The 17,035-nt window shown below is 35.7% G+C and overlaps 1 protein-coding gene across 1 annotated transcript; it reads left to right on the plus strand.

Moving 5' to 3' along the window:
• The first annotated feature begins 5,187 nt into the window (after positions 1-5,187).
• On the plus strand, positions 5,188-7,154 carry LOC149388880 (Cysteine proteinases superfamily protein). The gene is made up of 3 exons (XM_089624679.1): positions 5,188-5,318; positions 5,642-5,758; positions 6,003-7,154. The coding sequence occupies exons 2-3, from the start codon at positions 5,652-5,654 to the stop codon at positions 6,838-6,840; spliced, it is 945 nt and encodes a 314-aa protein (XP_089480805.1). The 5' UTR covers positions 5,188-5,318; positions 5,642-5,651; the 3' UTR covers positions 6,841-7,154.
• The last annotated feature ends 9,881 nt before the right edge of the window (positions 7,155-17,035 follow it).

Here is a 17,035-nt window from a genome sequence, read left to right on the forward strand (position 1 = left end):
ATTTTTGAAATTGTTTAGCGAAGTTCGTAAGTTTCGCAGATGTCAACAGTTGACGTCAACAATTGACGTCAACAGTTGACATCAATTGTTGACATCTTATGTCAATAGTTGATGTCATCTGTTGACATATATTGTTGATGTATAATGTCAACAGTTGACATCAACTGTTGACGTCAACTGTTGACATCTGATGTCAACAATTACTAACTTTGGATTTCTTCTTGATTTGTATAGTGATAACGAAAATTTATTTATTATTCAACCTAGTCGGTATCATGAGAAAAGATCTTTCGGAATTATGATGTCGTCCGAAGTGAACTTCGCTAGCTTTGTTCAATACCCTTATGCCATCAATACTCGATGAGGGGTGTGATTCGGTTGACATATATTGTTGATGTATAATGTCAACAGTTGACTTCAACTGTTGACGTCAACTGTATGTCAACTGTTGACATCTTATTCAACAATTACTAACTTTGGATTTCTTCTTGATTTGTACGCAGTGGTGACGAAAATTTATTGAGGACGTCACTGTAATGGAGAGTTGGCTGAAGAAAGATGAGGAAATGCATTGTTACAAGCCACTAGAAGATAAATTGTCATAGGGATGGAATTTCACAGAAGTTGAAATCAAATTGAAGACATTTTACTATGAACTCTGGACCGAAGAAGAATGGCTTGGCGATCAGGTACGACAGTCAATTCTACGTTTATGTCTCACGGCTTAGATCTGCAAGATGTCAAACAAGAGGAGATGTACATGCACCGGCAAAAGTTCACGATCGACTTATACCAGCACGGGGCAGTGAAGTTAGCGACCCATGTTGGATCGGACATGGAGATTTATGACAATCATGAAACAATGTAAACAATAGATAGCAATGTGTTTCATGTACTACTCTTATCTTAATCTTTTAGTATGCTTTTGATAGCAATGTTGTTCACGTACTACTCATATCTTAATCTTTTGGTATGCTTTTGATAGCATGTTTAATGAATATCAACAATATATCAATTATCAATCTGTAGTTGTTTTTTAATGGTTTTGACGTCAATTGTTGACATCAATTTCAACAGTTGACGTCAATTGTTGACATCTGTGATTTATGAGCTCTTTGTTTATTGACATTGATGTCAACAATTGACGTCAGCTATTGACATTGATATCAACAGTTGACGTCAATTGTTGACATTGATGCTGTTGACATTGATGTCAACAGTTGACGTCAATTGTTGACATCAACGTCAACAGTTGAGGTCAACAAGTAGTCTGCACAAAAGAGATTCTCTTTAACAAAAGTAGTTTGAACAAAAAGCATAATGAATTAAACAAATAGACTCTTAAACAAAAGTAGTATGAACAAAGCATAATAAATTAAAAAAAAGTAGTCTGAACAAAGTATAAAAAAGTAGTCATCCAATCCTAATGTAGAACGAATTGACGATTCATGAGTTGAGACCGAATCACACCCATCCTCGAGTATTGATGGCATAAAGGGATTCGATGGCATAAGGGTATTGAACAAAACTAGCGAAGTTCACTTCAGACGACACCATAATTCCGAAAGATCATTTCTCATGATATCGACCAGGTTCAACCAAAGTACCACCGTGCTTGAATAATAAATAAATTTCCGCCATCACTGTACAAATCAAGAAGAAATCCAAAGTTAGTAATTGTTGACATCAGATGTCAACAGTTGACGTCAACATCAGATGTCAACAGTTGATGTCAACAGTTGACGTCAACAGTTGATGTCAACAGTTGACGTCAACAGTTGATGTCAACTGTTGACATTATACATCAACAATATATGTCAACAGATGACATCAACTGTTGACATAAGATGTCAACAATTGATGTCAACTGTTGACATAAGATGTCAACAATTGATGTCAACTGTTGACGTCAATTGTTGACGTCAACTGTTGACATCTGCGAAACTTACGAACTTCGCTAAACAACTTCAAAAATTATCCAGAATCACGAAAACCTTATTTTTGCCCCAAATTTAAACATACCTAGAATAAACATACAAAAAAACGAAAGAAAAGTTTGATAAAACAAAAAACAAAACTAACCTTCGGCGAGGATCGGAGCTACGTGCTTGGTCGGAGCTATGGTCTTCATCGTGACCGGATCTATGAGCTTTGGTCGTGCTTCCTTGAGCGTGTCGGAGCTCAAATCCAAGGGTTTGGGTCAGCTCAACTTTGGCAATGATTGGGTGAGCTCAAATCTAGGGTTTTGGTTCTCTTTTAGTTTTGAGCTTTGAGCTCTAGTCTGACGAGAGAGAGAGAGAGAGTGAGATAAAAAAAAAATTGATTCAGAATGGATTAAATGATGGTATTAAAATTTAAATGAGGTATGAGAGGCTAGGTGTGAGATTGAAAGAAAATTTAAAGTGGAGGGTAAACTTGGTTTTTCACAAGTGGCCAACTTGTATTTTTGGCCAAAATTATACTTTGGTGGATTTTTGAAAAAAAATTAGTGATAAGGTGGTAGTTTGAGCAATTTCTCTTAAAATTTTAACGTTTCAACTCTGCTATACTTTACTACTAGAGCGCCGGACTATTTTTATTTGAAACAAAATTTAACTATTTTACTACTTAATTAAGTTTTGGATTGTAAAATTAACTACAAAATCACAACTTTTTTTTAATTTTGTTCTTTAATCCTATTATATATTTATTTTGTAAATTAGCTTATTGAATAACCTAATAATATGATGTTATGTTTTAGATGGGTTGTTTGTTGTCACCGTATTGCAGTTTTGGTATAAGAAAAAAAAAACAAATAATTAGCCAAATAGTAAACTCAACCGTTGAGAATTGCTAAATAATCAAGGTTTTGTAAATATTTGGTAAATAGCCAATAAATTTTAATTATACATCTAAGTTTACTAATATGCCCAAATTTCTTCCCGCCCAATCGATAATGCTGATAATCCAAGTAAATCGGGATTTCAATGCGAGAATCGAGGTCATTAAACTCCAATTGATAACCGCTCCGGACGGTTCATTTTCTCACATTTAGGAAAAAATAAAAGAGATTTTACCCAAAAAAAAGCTCTACTTTCATCTCCAACGAGGAAATCCGTTCATCTTCCCTGACGAGCGATTTCGGCTGTCGAAGTTATAACTGGTATACTTATGTAAAGGGTTTTGCTATTTAAATTAGTATTTACTAATATTCGATAGAGATTTACTCACAAAAAGAAAAAAAAAAGATCTGATTTGTTTTTGGATCGATTATTGAATAACATCGATTTTGGGTTCATCTTCTTCATCTGGGTTGAAGCTAAAAATATTCGTGTATTGTTACTTTGATTTTTGTCTTAAACCCTAGAAATTTGCAGACGAGATTATTTACATGTATTTAATGCAGAATATGTCAAGTCCAAAAATTGTTATATCTAGTGGACGATTTTAGGAGGTTTCGGGTTATATATGGCTTGGGGTGTAAATAATGAAAATATGTTTGCATGTATATGTCAATGGTTTAGGTATGAAGTTGTTCATGTTTATGATGTCTAGGTATTTTACATGTTGTTGTTTCTTTATATTTAATGTATTCACTGTAGAATATGTCAAGTTAAAAAGTTGTTAAATAGGAATATTAACACGTATTTACAGCAAACATGGTTAATCGGGCTCAACCACGATAGATAGAACAAAAACAGCTGCTGTAAAAAATAAGGCGCTCATGGGCAAGTTCGTAAATATTTTGATCACATTATGTATTTACACCACCTGACAATGGATTATGATTTTTCAACCATTGCCGTTCAAAAAGGTTAACTACAACATAACAACGACAATAAATAAACGCAAATAAAAGGGTAATGTTACGTAAACTTGTGCGAAAACGGCCTAAATATTAAAAAAAAAAATAGAACCCCACCTGATTCAATCAAAGAAAACCCAAACATCTTCTAAATCGGTGATATTTTCAGTTGTTTGAATGAAAAAAAAACGAGCGCTTTGAAGAATAAACAACTATTAAGGAAAATATAACTAATAAGGAAAGAATGTATACTCGGATTCAGTAAATAAGAAATAAATAATGTCTAATATATAAAGAAACAAAATAACAATAAAACACCCACATAAATTTCAGTTGCTACATATGAAACAAAATTAAACCCCAAATTCTGTTCACACTTAATTTCGGGAATTCTGAAACAATTCAAAATTCAATTTCCGGGAATCCTAAACAATTCAAAATCTAAATAATTTCCGGATTCAAATCTAAAAGGACAATCTCCGGAATTAAAAAATAATCTGGTTGGTCCACGTCATTCGAGTGGCTATTTACCTAATATTTACAAAATATTGGCTATTTAGCAATTCTTAACGTTTGAGTTGATTATTTTGCTAAATTACAAAAAAAAAAAAAGTAGATGCTTTGATTCATTGGAATTAACTTTTTTTTTTTTTTTTTTTTTTTTTTTTTTTTTTTTTAACTAAATCTTTGCTTGTTTGTATACTAAATCTTAAAGCTTTTGTTTGTTTGTTTAAAAAAAAAAAATTGATTTTTAAGTGATTGGAACTAATGTTTATGGAGAAAATGACATTTCTTATTGTGTGAGGAAGGACGCTCAAGGGAAAAAAAAAAAAAAAAGTAAGGGAAGAATGAAAAGTTGCTAATTTTTATGATGTAATTTAACCTTATTTTTCAGTTTCCAATTTTAAAATTTCTTTAACCATTTTGATACTTTTCTTATTTTATTTGTCAAAAGTTTCAGTTAACGGAATGGGTGATTTGCTTTTATTTGTATCTAATGCATTTATAAATTTTTATTTTTTATTTTTTATTTTTTATTTTTTATTCTCTAAGAAGGGCTCATTAGTCATCTTATATACACAATAGAATTAGTGGCTACTGGCATAAAAAGTTATAAAACTATGACTATTTTGTAATAACCCAAATTTTAAATAGCTATTTTGCTTCGACGCCCATCTTTTTTGTTTTTTTTTTTTCGTCGTAGGTTTATGCCCAACGAGAGAGAATGAAACAAATATCATTTAAGAAAATACTTATTTTTAATAGGGATATATGATACGTATACTTTTGTAAATAAGTCTAATTAAAGTGATATTTACATAATTTCGTTTTATTATTGGGTGGGGCCGGGTAGGGGAGCTTGGTGTGTGCTAAAAGACAAGTGATAAACAAAAAAACCCTTAATAGAAAAAAGGGACAAAATAATCGAGAGAACAGAGTGCTTCGTCTCTTCTTCATCAGCCGACGCCGCTGTTCCTCCACGGACGGCCAAACGCCACCGCCGATTATTCTCAACTTCGATTTCATATTAAAGGTCTCTTCTTTAAACGAATTCCGTTCCTTTTTTTGTTACTCTGATTATTTATATTGAAAATGGTCGAAATTATCGTGTTGAACCAAAGGCTGTATTGAATTTGAAAATGTTCGCGCTAACAATAAACCCTCTTTCGCTTCAAAGGCTATGGGGTAAGGTTATTAGCTGGTTGGGTCGTATATGTTTAAGGTTCTTCTTCGCATTCTCTCTCTCTTTTTTCAACTTATCTTTTTTTTTTTTTTTTTTCAGTTTCCCCATTTCCTCTGATTTGTACTCATTCTTAGTTTTCGTACTTTGTTGTTCCTCTTCTTACTCAACCCTAGGGCTGCTCAAATGGAAGATGCTCAAGAAATTGTTGGCAAATCATCTGAACCCACTGCAGAGGAAGAAGCCCCTCAAAAGAATCAAGAAACTCGAGATGAAATGCTTTCGAGGCATAGGTATAAGTGGATTTTTTTTTTTCTGATTTATCCCTTGCATTCGTTTGAAATATTAGCAAAATAGCAAAAAGTTTTTCTATATTTTATTTTTAATTTGCTGATTGTGGTGGCCTTTGTATGGCTAAGTTTGACTCGAGTTATCGAACAATCCATCACAGTTTGAATTATATACATACATATATATGGTATTATTGTGGCAATCTCATCCCTGACATTGTACTTATTACGACGCTTGCAATCGAAGGAAAGAGACGTCGGATCTTCAGGGCAAGGAAGTGGGGATGAAAAAAGCGGCGGCAAAGGGAAGCAAAGCCGAGCAGAAGGCAAAGAAGAAGCAAGTCGAGGAAGAGATCTCCCAACTCTCGGCCGAGCTCAAGGAGAGACAAGCCACCGAGCTCGCCTCCTTAGGCTACGCCACCACCGCAGCAGCCGACAAGAAGAAGAGCAGCCTCGACGGCCTGGTCAACGCCATCGCCGGAGTCTCCGTGGACCCCACCGCCGGAAAGTCGTCGAAGTCCACGAAGAGGCGGGAGAAGCGGGCCCAACAGGAGGCGGAGAGGGAGCGGAGGATCGCGGAGGAGCAGAGCGGGCTCGTGAGCGACCGGTCCGTCGAGGACGAGAAGCTCCGAGCGAAGCTCGCCCCGCTCGGGCTCGCCGTGGCCGAGGTCAAGCCCGACGGCCACTGCCTCTACCGGGCCCTTGAGGCCCAGCTCGGCCGGGCCCACGGCTTCCAGGAGCTCCGCGAGATGGCCGCTCGCTACATGCGGGCCCACGCGCCCCGCTTCGTCCCGTTCTTCATCGCGGAGAAGGCTCCGGCGGCGGATTCCGGCGAGTCTCCGGCGGAGATGTTCGAGCGCTACTGCGGGGAGGTGGAGGGGACGGCGGCGTGGGGCGGGCATCTCGAGCTCGAGGCTCTGACGCACTGCCTTCGCAGGCACGTTGTGATATTCTCGGGCTCGTTCCCGGACGTCGAGATCGGGAAAGAGTACAAGTCCGACGATTCCACCACCACCATCAGGCTTTCCTTTCACAAGCACGCTTTCGGGCTCGGTGAGCATTACAACTCTGTGGTTCCTATATGAGTTGAAAATATAGAGACAGAGAGAGAGAGAGAGAGATATTTAGTTTGGTTTTTGTTTGGACAATTTTTGAGGGGTCAGGGCAGTCTAGTTTGCTGAGAGGAAACTGCAATGCTTTGTGAAATTATATACCTGTTGCTGATTGCATATATGTTTTTTTTTTTTTGGGTTTTTAGCTCAAAGTGTCTTTGAACTGTTTTGTTGTGGAGGATTTTAGTCCTTGTAAGTTTATTGTTTGCTAATTCATCTCTGAACTAATAGAAGATGAGTTTTTTTAGAGGCTTATTTAGTAATCTATTTTGTTTTAGTTTATATTATCATACTGAGAAAAATTAACTTGGACATTTAATCTGTCTCCTCTCTCAATCTCTCTTGTATTTTTACTGTACCTCTTCTGGTAAACGATCGTTTCTTCAATCTTATTTTCTTTTTCCTCAGTTACTTGTTTTGCTCGGAAATTTCCTCAGTTGTTACTTGAACTGTAACCGAGTTTGTCAAAGGTGACAGGGAAAAGAAAAAAAAAAACAAAATACCTGTCTAAATGTGGTGAAAGAAAAATCGAGCTTATTACCTCAGTTGTATTTTGATTTAAAAACCTTTATTTTTTACATCTATTTTTCCCGAATTGTGGACTCTTTGCATAGATATATATTTCTGAATTTTCAAAACGGGAAGGGGAACCCACTGGAAGACTTTGTTGAGTGAGTTTATTGTCTAACAATTAGTTCACAGAGTAAGAAAAAGGGCTTTTTGTCACAAATTTCTAGTTTGCATTAGTACCAGGAAATGGACGAATCTGTTACAATTTCACAACTCATTTTTTCATTATCAGCCAAAAAAAAAAAATGTTAATTTGGACAATTTTATTAATAAAAAGAGGAGAGAGAATATTTTTGTATCTATTAATGACACAATTTATTGATATATATATATATATATATATATATATATATATATATATTTATCAACAACTAACAATAAAAAGTTTGTGGATTCATATATATCAACAAATATCAGGATTTATCAGGATTTGTTGGTATATGTGTCAATAAATGAATTTGTTGACAACAAATGACACGATTTGCTGACATAATTGTCATCAAATCCATACCGCTTTCATATGTCGTCACTTGTTTGGCAAGTCATCAAATCTTGGATTTGTTAAGGTTTTATGACAATTAAATAGTATAGCATTTTTACAACCATGAATTCACAAAATAAATTACTATATAAGGCTTTGAGAATTAGCAGATCAAGGAATAAATAAGGACAAGCAAATCTACATCTCAATTAAACTCAATATTTGGTCAATTCTACATCCACTTTCGAGAGAAGTTATAAGGGACAAAAAAAAAATCAAGATTCATAAACCATTTTTTCTCCTCTCTCTTCAAATACCAAAATAGATCTTCAAGGCCATAGATTCGAAGAAAAAATGATAGGTAATTGTAGAGAGAATCCACTTTCTTCCCCTGACATCGTTCACGCTCTCCTTGCCCGAAATTGGCTCCACCAAAACCCTAGCCGAGGCCACTTAGAATGACAAAATCATTTATAGAGTAACTAATCTAAACTCTTATAAGCCATCAAATTAGAAGAAAGTAAAGAAGAGAAATGTAATGCTCAAAATCTTAATATCATAAGTTCTTATCCTGTAAAATTAAATATTAGTACTCAGTTTATTATTTTCATATAAAAAAATATGAATATATATATATATATATATATATGTTTTGAGAACTTTATTTATTTAATTCTAAACTGTATCAAGTATTATAAAATTATCTTATACATATTAAGACTTCCATTACTTGATTTTTATACTTCCATTATCTTTACAGAGCTAGTAACGTGTATGTTTATATATATAGGAAGTAATAGTTAATCTTATGTACATACACGTGTGTACAAAGTAACCGACTCTACGATAAGAACGAACAAAGAAAGGGAAAAACAAACGTAAAAAGAAAGAACGAAGCAAAAGGAAAAAAAAAAACGCAGAAGAAAGCAAAACCATGTAGAAAAGAAAATCGGGAAAGAAAGGAAAAGCCAGAGAAAGAGAAAAAGTCGACGAGAAAGATAGAGCGAGAAAGAGATGGAAATTGAGAGACAGAGATCGCATATGCAGGGGCGAATCGCCTCCAGATTCCATCTCTCTCTCTCTCCTCTGACTCTGGGATTTTTCTGAAGAAATGGAAATTAAAGAGAGAGAGAGAGAGAGAGAAGGAAAAGTGGGTTTGATTGGCACGGTTTAGGAGTGTTGAAGAGGAAAAGATGAAATAGTGTGAATGTTAAGAAAACATAAAGCTATGGACAAAATGTGCCTACTGACCAAATTAACATTTTAGCTGAGAATGAGAAATTGATTATCAAAGATTAACAGATTCATCTATTTCTTTTAGTACTAACTATTTTTTTTTTTTTGTAGCATTTTAGTCTCTAACCTATTGATTTACTAGTTTTTTTTTTTTTGACCTTTTATATTTTTAATAAACTTAACACCTAAACGATTTCAAACATATATATACCGACTAAAATATCTTGTTAGTTTACTGTTATTTTATAAAATAAATTAACAAAGCTATTTTGTCTAAATATTATACTTTACATAGAAACAGGTTACTTTGACTTGAGCACGTGCTGAAAAGATGGTGATATTGTGGAAATTGACATGGATTAAGGGCTGCAGAACTTTGTATACGAGAGAGAGGAGACAGTGAATAGAGAAAAAAGATATTTAGTATTGAAAATCTCAAATGATATCAGTCTACAATCTGAGATTATATACTCAGTTACCAACAGAGCAAATTTGGTTGATACACAGCAGAATTGCACAGCTCAACAAAGCTCTATTTGCACGTAGGCAATGCCAACTCAGCAGACTAACTCTGTTGTGTACAAGTACTCTCAACACACCCCCTTAAGCTAAGCTTACTGAAATGATGATGCAGTAACCGTTAGCTTGTCGCACAATGCTCCAAACCTGGGAATTGATAGTGCATTGGTGAACACGTTTTCCACTTGTTCTTTAGTATGAGCATATCTGATCTTCAAAGCCTTTCACAACACCTTTTCACGCATGAAGTGCACATCCACTTCAACATACTTAGTCCTATCATAGAACACTGGATTTGAGGTCAAAGATGCAGCTCCTAGATTATCACACCATAGCAAAGCACATGTAGATGACTTGAGCCCAAGTTCTGCTAGCAGACTTTGAACCCAAGTAATGTCAGAAGTGGCTTCAGCTACAGTTATGTACACTGCTTCACAGCTTGAGCGTGCAACTACTTTCTTTTTGCGCGAGTACATGTTCATCATATTTCCACAAAGAAAGATACAATACCATGTAGTTGAACGTCTATCCTCCACATAGCTCGCCCAATCAACATCCGAGAAGCATTTAACTGTCAGAGACATTCCTGGTTGAAACGGCAGACATCTATCCAATGACCCTTTGAGATAGCTCAGAATTCTCTTACAATCACTTCAAACATTGACTTAACGTGTTGATAGGGTACACTACTACAAATTTGGTTTTCTGATGCGCATGACTATCAGATGAAACTAGTCGCATCTAAATGACTTTCGGGTGCGACTAGTCGTCGCATCAGATTGTCAACCAGAAGTCCAAAAAATTTCGCTAAAATTGTTTTTTCTTTTGAGTATCAGGTGCGACTTTTCGCACCAGATAGTTAAAAGCGACTTTTCACACCAGATAGTTAAAAAAACTTTCAGGTGCGATAAAGTTGCACCTGATTGTTTAAAATTTTAAGCGGGCCAATTCTCCCCCTCATTTTTTCATTCAGTTTTAAAAAGGGAGAAGAAGAAAAGAAAGGACACGGGAAAGAGAAAGAGAAGAAAGAGAGTGAGAGAGAGAGAGGAAGAAGCTGAGAGAGCGAGAGAGAGAAAGAGAGCGAGCGAGTGAAGAGGAGGACGCTCGGCCGAGAGCCACCGTGACCCGGAACCGTTTCGAGCGCGCGCAACTCAGCCGAGAAGGAGCGAGCGCCGCCATGAGCGCGCCGAGGATACCGGAGCAGAGAAACTCGCCGGAGAAGGAGGAGAGAGAGACGGCGACATAGAAGGAAAGCTCGATTTAAATCTATGTCCCTCTATGGTTCGGATTTGAGGAAGAATTTGATTAGGGTTTTTATTACTGGAATTGGGATTTTTCGGATTTAATGATTTTGAGGTTGATTCAATGATGATTTTGGTGGTGAGATGATTTGTTATTGATTTTGGATGAGGTTAGGTTTGAATTGTTCCCGTCGTGTGATTGAGATTGCTTGTTTTGGGTTTCTTTGGACGAGTTTGATGTTATTGTTCGTATGTTGTTAAGCTGTAAGAATTTGGTTGATATTTGTGATGTTACTGATGTTTGACCGTGAGCAATCTGAGAATCATGTGATAAGTTTGAGTCTGGAAATTTATTTGGACGAGTTTGAGTTTGATTTCTGTTTTGGCTGGATAGTGTAAGGCTGTTTTGATGTCTTGGCTGTGAGGATTAAACTAAAAATCTGAGAATCGAGTATTAATTTTTTTTTTAAAGATAAAGAGCATCAGATGTGACTTTTCGCACCTGATAATCAAGACTTTCAGGTGTGACTTTTCGCACCTGATAATCAAGAAACTTTCAGGTGCGACTTTTTGCACCAAAGAACATTAGGTGCGGACTTTCGGGTGCGACTTTGTCGCATCTAAAGTCGCACCTGAAAGTACTTTCAGGTGCGACTTTTGCACTTTCAGGTGCGAAAAAAGTCGCACCTGATGCTATATTTTGTACTAGTGGTAGGCAATATCATGCACTACTAGTGCTTTGATACAACTGGGGGTTCTAAAGCAACTCACCCCATTCAGCACTGAATTTCTTGCTTTGACACATAGGAGAAAGGCATGGATTAGCACGAAGAAGATTGCTCTTGGCAAGTAGATTAATGTCGTACTTTCTCTGCGTGAGATAATAAGTTGTATCAGTTTTCCGAGCTTCAAATCCCAGGAAATAATTAATTGCACCCAAGTCCTTGAGAGCAAACTGTGAGTTGAGCTGAGTCGCATGGTACTTGATAAGCGTATAATTTCCACCAATGATCAAGATTTCATCCACATATACAAGCACTAGCATGAGATCTCAACCACTCCCTTTAAAAAAAAAGAGTTATCTGATGAAGAGCTATGAGTGCTTGTTTGAGCTGGTCAAAACATGGTCGTGGAGCCTGTTTATGACCATACAGGGTGTTCTTGAGCAGGTAGACATGATCAAGATATTTAGGATCAACAAAACCAGCTGGTTGAGGCATGAAGACAGGTTCGTTAAGAATGCCATTCAGAAAAAACGTTGTTGACATCAACCTGTTGGATTTGCCAGGAAAATTTTGAAGCAACTGAGAACAAGATTCTAATAGTTGAGTGCTTGGCCACTGGACTAAAGGTGTAAAAATAAACAACACTTTCAGTTTGTTGAAACCCTCTGGCAACAAGTCGCTTTTAGCTCTAGAGACCCATCTGAGTTTAGCTTAGTCTCATCCGAGTTGAGCTTAGTCCTGTACACCCATTTGTCAGTAATAACATTCATATCAGAGGTAAGTGGGACTAGCACCCATGTTACCATTTCTCATCAATGCCTCACATTCATAGTTCATAGCACCAAGCCACTTAGGTTTTGAAAGTGCTCTAGAGACAGTTCAAGGTTCATCAAGTATAGACTCATGATAGTATTGCACTGTGAGTGCCATAGGCTTGAAGATTCCATCCTTGGCATGAGAGACCTTGGAATGTGTATTTGTAGGTTGGACAGGGTCTGGGAATGGGCCAGGGAAGGGCGCGGGATCAAGGACATGGTATAAGAGATGGATATTTTGTGGTTCATTACGCACTATTAGAGCTGGTTGATGCTGAGGCTTGGTGAGGGTTTGCACTTGACCGTGATGGGTGATCTGCATTGTGAAACATAGACCTATGAGTAGGAGGGATATGAAAAGGAGTGGAATGAGGTGGTGATGCATGTGCTTGCTAAGAAGTGGATTTAGAAAATAGACTTGTGTATGGAAATTTATTCTCATCAAACACTACATCTTGAACAATATAGACATGACCACTAGGAGGAAGACACTTATACCCTTTGTGATGACCTGTAGGACCTAGATATACACACTTGGAAAACCTATAGTTCAACTTATTGGAGTTATAAGGTCGAAGAAAAGGAAAGCATGTCAAACCAAAAACTCTTATTAATGACAACACGGGTAGCTTGCAGAACAAGATTTCAAAAGGAGATTTCTTTTTCAAGGTTGGTGTTGGGAGAATGTTAATGAGTGAGACATCAGTGACAGATGCATCCCATCAGAAGTGAGATGGGGGTTTGGATTGAGAAAGTAAGGAAAGACCAGTCTCAATAGTATGTTGATGTTTTTGCCCTGCAATTTCATTCTGTTAGTGTATGTGAGGGCATGAATGAATGTGAGTGATACCTAAAGTGTATAGAAAAGGAATTAGAGCCCAATGTATCTGATTGTAAGGTTTTAATTTTTGAGGAAAAATTTCTCTCAACATAGGCATTAAAGTGTTTGAACACTGTCAATGTATCTGATTTCAATTTTAGTAAAAAAAATCTAAGTGATCTACTGAAATCATCAACAAGATCACATAATATCTGGAGCCATCTCTAAATGAATTTGGTGCTGGTCCCCATAGGTCAGAGTAGATAATTTGAAATATCGATGTGATTTTAGATAGTGACTTTGAAAACGAAGTTTGGTGCATTTTGTCAAGTATACAAGAAGCACAAAGACATTATTTTTTATGGGTCCATTAGCAAAATAGCCAACTTAAACGTTTGACATTACTAAATAGCCAACGTTTGGTAAATCTTAGGTAAATAGTCATTTTCATGTAATTACAGACGTAAATTTTAGATAAATAGTCACCTCCATATATTAGGCCACGTCATTATTTACAGCTATTTACCTAAGATTTACCAAACGTTGGATATTTAGCGATGTCAACCTTTAAGTTGGCTATTTTTCCTAATTTTCTCTGTTTCTTTATTTCATGAACAATACTGTGAGTGTGTGGTATCACTTAGCCGTAAGCGTTGTAGAAAATGAGTTGTAGAATCCAACATTTGTAGTAGAGAGCGTGTGGTATTACAAGGCTAAGCACACTCGGAGATGGATGGCCAAGTCTGTTATGCTACAGAGAAATCTCGTACTGAGTTACAAGATTTGTGTTTAGAATACTATCAGTTTGACACACAAAATTACAGACAGATTTTGATACAAGACTAGTTGTATTATTACAAACATTTGTTCTATCACCACTAGACACTAGAGACTAATTTTGGTGACGCTTGAGAGGCTGGGTGTGAGACGTTGAGCTAATAGAGACTATCCTTAAGAACTCCACTCACAAGGACTTGCCCAGTGCATTTATCCTTGAACTTTGTTATCACGAGTGAACTGTGAAATGTGAAATGCTAAGCAAATTTTTTGTAATTTGTGGTACATGAAGTATTTGGTTTAGTTTATGGCTGGTATGAGTAACAGGTACATGAATGATTGAATCACCAGTATGAGAGATTGAGAGAAATGATCCATAACCTATAACCAATTTGTCTTTCCCTTGTAATCAGCTTGCATGTTTAGATTCTCTAGCTATGTCGTGACTTGTTTTATTAATTATTTTCCCTTGACTAATTTTTTTTTTCATTCAGTCTGATGATGGATGTAATTTTTTTCAGTGGGTAGACCAAAATATGTGTGCAAGATCGAAACAAGTGATACCTGGATTGCTTCAAAGAATCTACGACTTAGAATTCGAAATTGGTGAAATTAGAGTGGTTGCCTGTGTGGAATCATTAACGGGAAGGGTTTGGAGTTCAAGAATAGTAGTGGTTATGCTTGTAGTTGTTTGTTATATGAAATCAGAAATCATCAAGGATTTGAACAATTTACCTGGGTTCGTTGTTGTTAATTGTCTACAGGAATCATCAAGGATTGTGTATTCATCTTTCACTAATCCATCTAGCGCCATTCTTGCTTGTTTCTTATCCATGTAGAGCACCGACTTTGACACATTGCTAAACTTCGTCGCAGTCATCATGTTTTGAAGCTTTCATAATCAATACTTGGATTAAGCCTAAACATCTAGAAAATTCTTCATTAACCACGGGGCTGTGACAAGCCTATTGTCGAATTCAATACCACAATCATGTTTATCGATTAACATAGTAATCCTCACTATTTTCTTGTCCGAGTTCTTAACTTGAGCATAGATAGTTCGCATACAACCATTTCCCTTTGGATTTGGCTCTAACTCTCGTTTGATCATTGAACACAAACAACCTCAATAAACTCTTCCTTTAAAACATACCTTAAATGGTCCATAGATGAAAACTTCACAACCACTTTAAACTTGAAATATTATGGGTTTGATCGAGGATTGTACTCTCGCTTTTTTTTTTTTTGTCTTGCTTTTCTTTGTCGAGTTCCCTTTTTTGTCACTACACAGGTTGTCGAGGTCGCTAGCGGATCGTACACCATCTGACTCTTCGTCACCAATTTCGTTGCATATCTCGTTCACAACAGACCACCAAGACCGAGGTTGAGTCGTGTTTTGGGTCTCGTCTAAACGCGGGGTTTCAACTTTGACAAACTCTTCTTCCAATGACGAACTCTTCTTCTTCGCTACCTGAATGGTCGTCCATCTTTGACGGTGAAGCTCTGTGCAAATTGATTAAGGTTTTGGATTGGGAATTTTGATTGAGGATTTTGTTTAGGTCTGGTTAGTTTTATTTGGGTATTTTGACGATTTGTTTTCTGTTTTATTCCTTTTATTTGATTAAATTGTATCCTCTCTTGTTTCTGTTTTAATTAAATTGTATTTTATTACCCAGCAAAAAAATTTAAATCGTATTTTACAATTAAATAGTTTGTTAAATCTTGATCCTTCATTTATATTCTAATGGTGAATTATATAACGATGCAACGCAAATTTAACATTAGATATAGTTTTGTTGTGAAAAAAATATATATTATGTATTAAAGTGTATGAACATGAAAATATTATGTAGCCACCATTTCCTCTTATTAAAATGTGAATTACTTCTTTATCGGTACGTAGGACATCTTACGTACGAACATTTTTTTTAGTATGAAGTTGTGTACGGTCGTGAAAGGAGATAAATATGGAAATTAAAAAGTTTATCTTGAAGTATATATCTCCTCTCTATGTGGGTCTTAAAAAATCTAGAAGGATTCTAATATTTTGATTCGAGTGAAATGAAAGTGATATATCCGATTTCATCAACTTAGCGCCAGCAAATCATTTAAATAATGATAAAGACGTAATAAATATTCTATCAAAGATTGTGAATAGTAAGAGAGGAGACATCAGGTTAAAGGTTTTGGTTAATATTAGGATGTGTCATTTCATTTCGACTTTAGATTTTGTTAGGTAATTTGTTTATTTTATTTTATGTTATTTTCAATTATTTTTTAGAACAGACATTATTAGCCAGGATAATGTGAGAACTAAGGTAACTAAAAAGTGAGAGACAAATTTGTTTTACTGTGTTATGTAGAAATTTGTTTTAATGCCATAGATGTAGAAAAATCACGTTACTGTCTTAGATATGGAAATAATTGAAAATTTTCAGAAATTATTTGTAAATAAATGGAAATTTATTGAATTTTTCTGGAAAAATCATTACAAACACACGTAAACATGACGCATTAAATATGATTTTTCATCAAACACAATAGATCTATTTTTGAAGATCTCGGCGTCACGAATCCGTAGGATTTGGAATCAATCAATTTCGAGTTCATATGAGATAGATATGGATTTTTGATGTTTTTATGAAGAAAAAAAATCTAGAAAAGAAAGTACGAGAGAGAAAGTGACGAATTCAAAACTAGGAAAGAGAACGTGACGAATTTAAAAAGTTAAGATCATAAAAGTAATTTTTATTAGCAATCACTTATGCCACCTAGGTTGTTTGACTATTTTTCCAAAAATTTACAAACGTTGTCTATTTTCAAAACATGAATATTTTTGTTGGTTATTAAACGTTGTCTATTTTTGTTGTCTATATATATGCACCGCCAATACTTTTTATGCACACTTATGGTTCTTTTGACGTAACGAAATCTTATAATGAATCCCTAAACAGGTACTTAATTAAATGCATCGATGCCACTTT

Source organism: Urtica dioica, chromosome 8, assembly GCF_054948205.1.
Source record: "Urtica dioica subsp. dioica isolate 48M chromosome 8, U.dioica_male_clone48M_v1_H2, whole genome shotgun sequence".
In the NCBI taxonomy this organism is placed as follows: domain Eukaryota; kingdom Viridiplantae; phylum Streptophyta; class Magnoliopsida; order Rosales; family Urticaceae; genus Urtica; species Urtica dioica.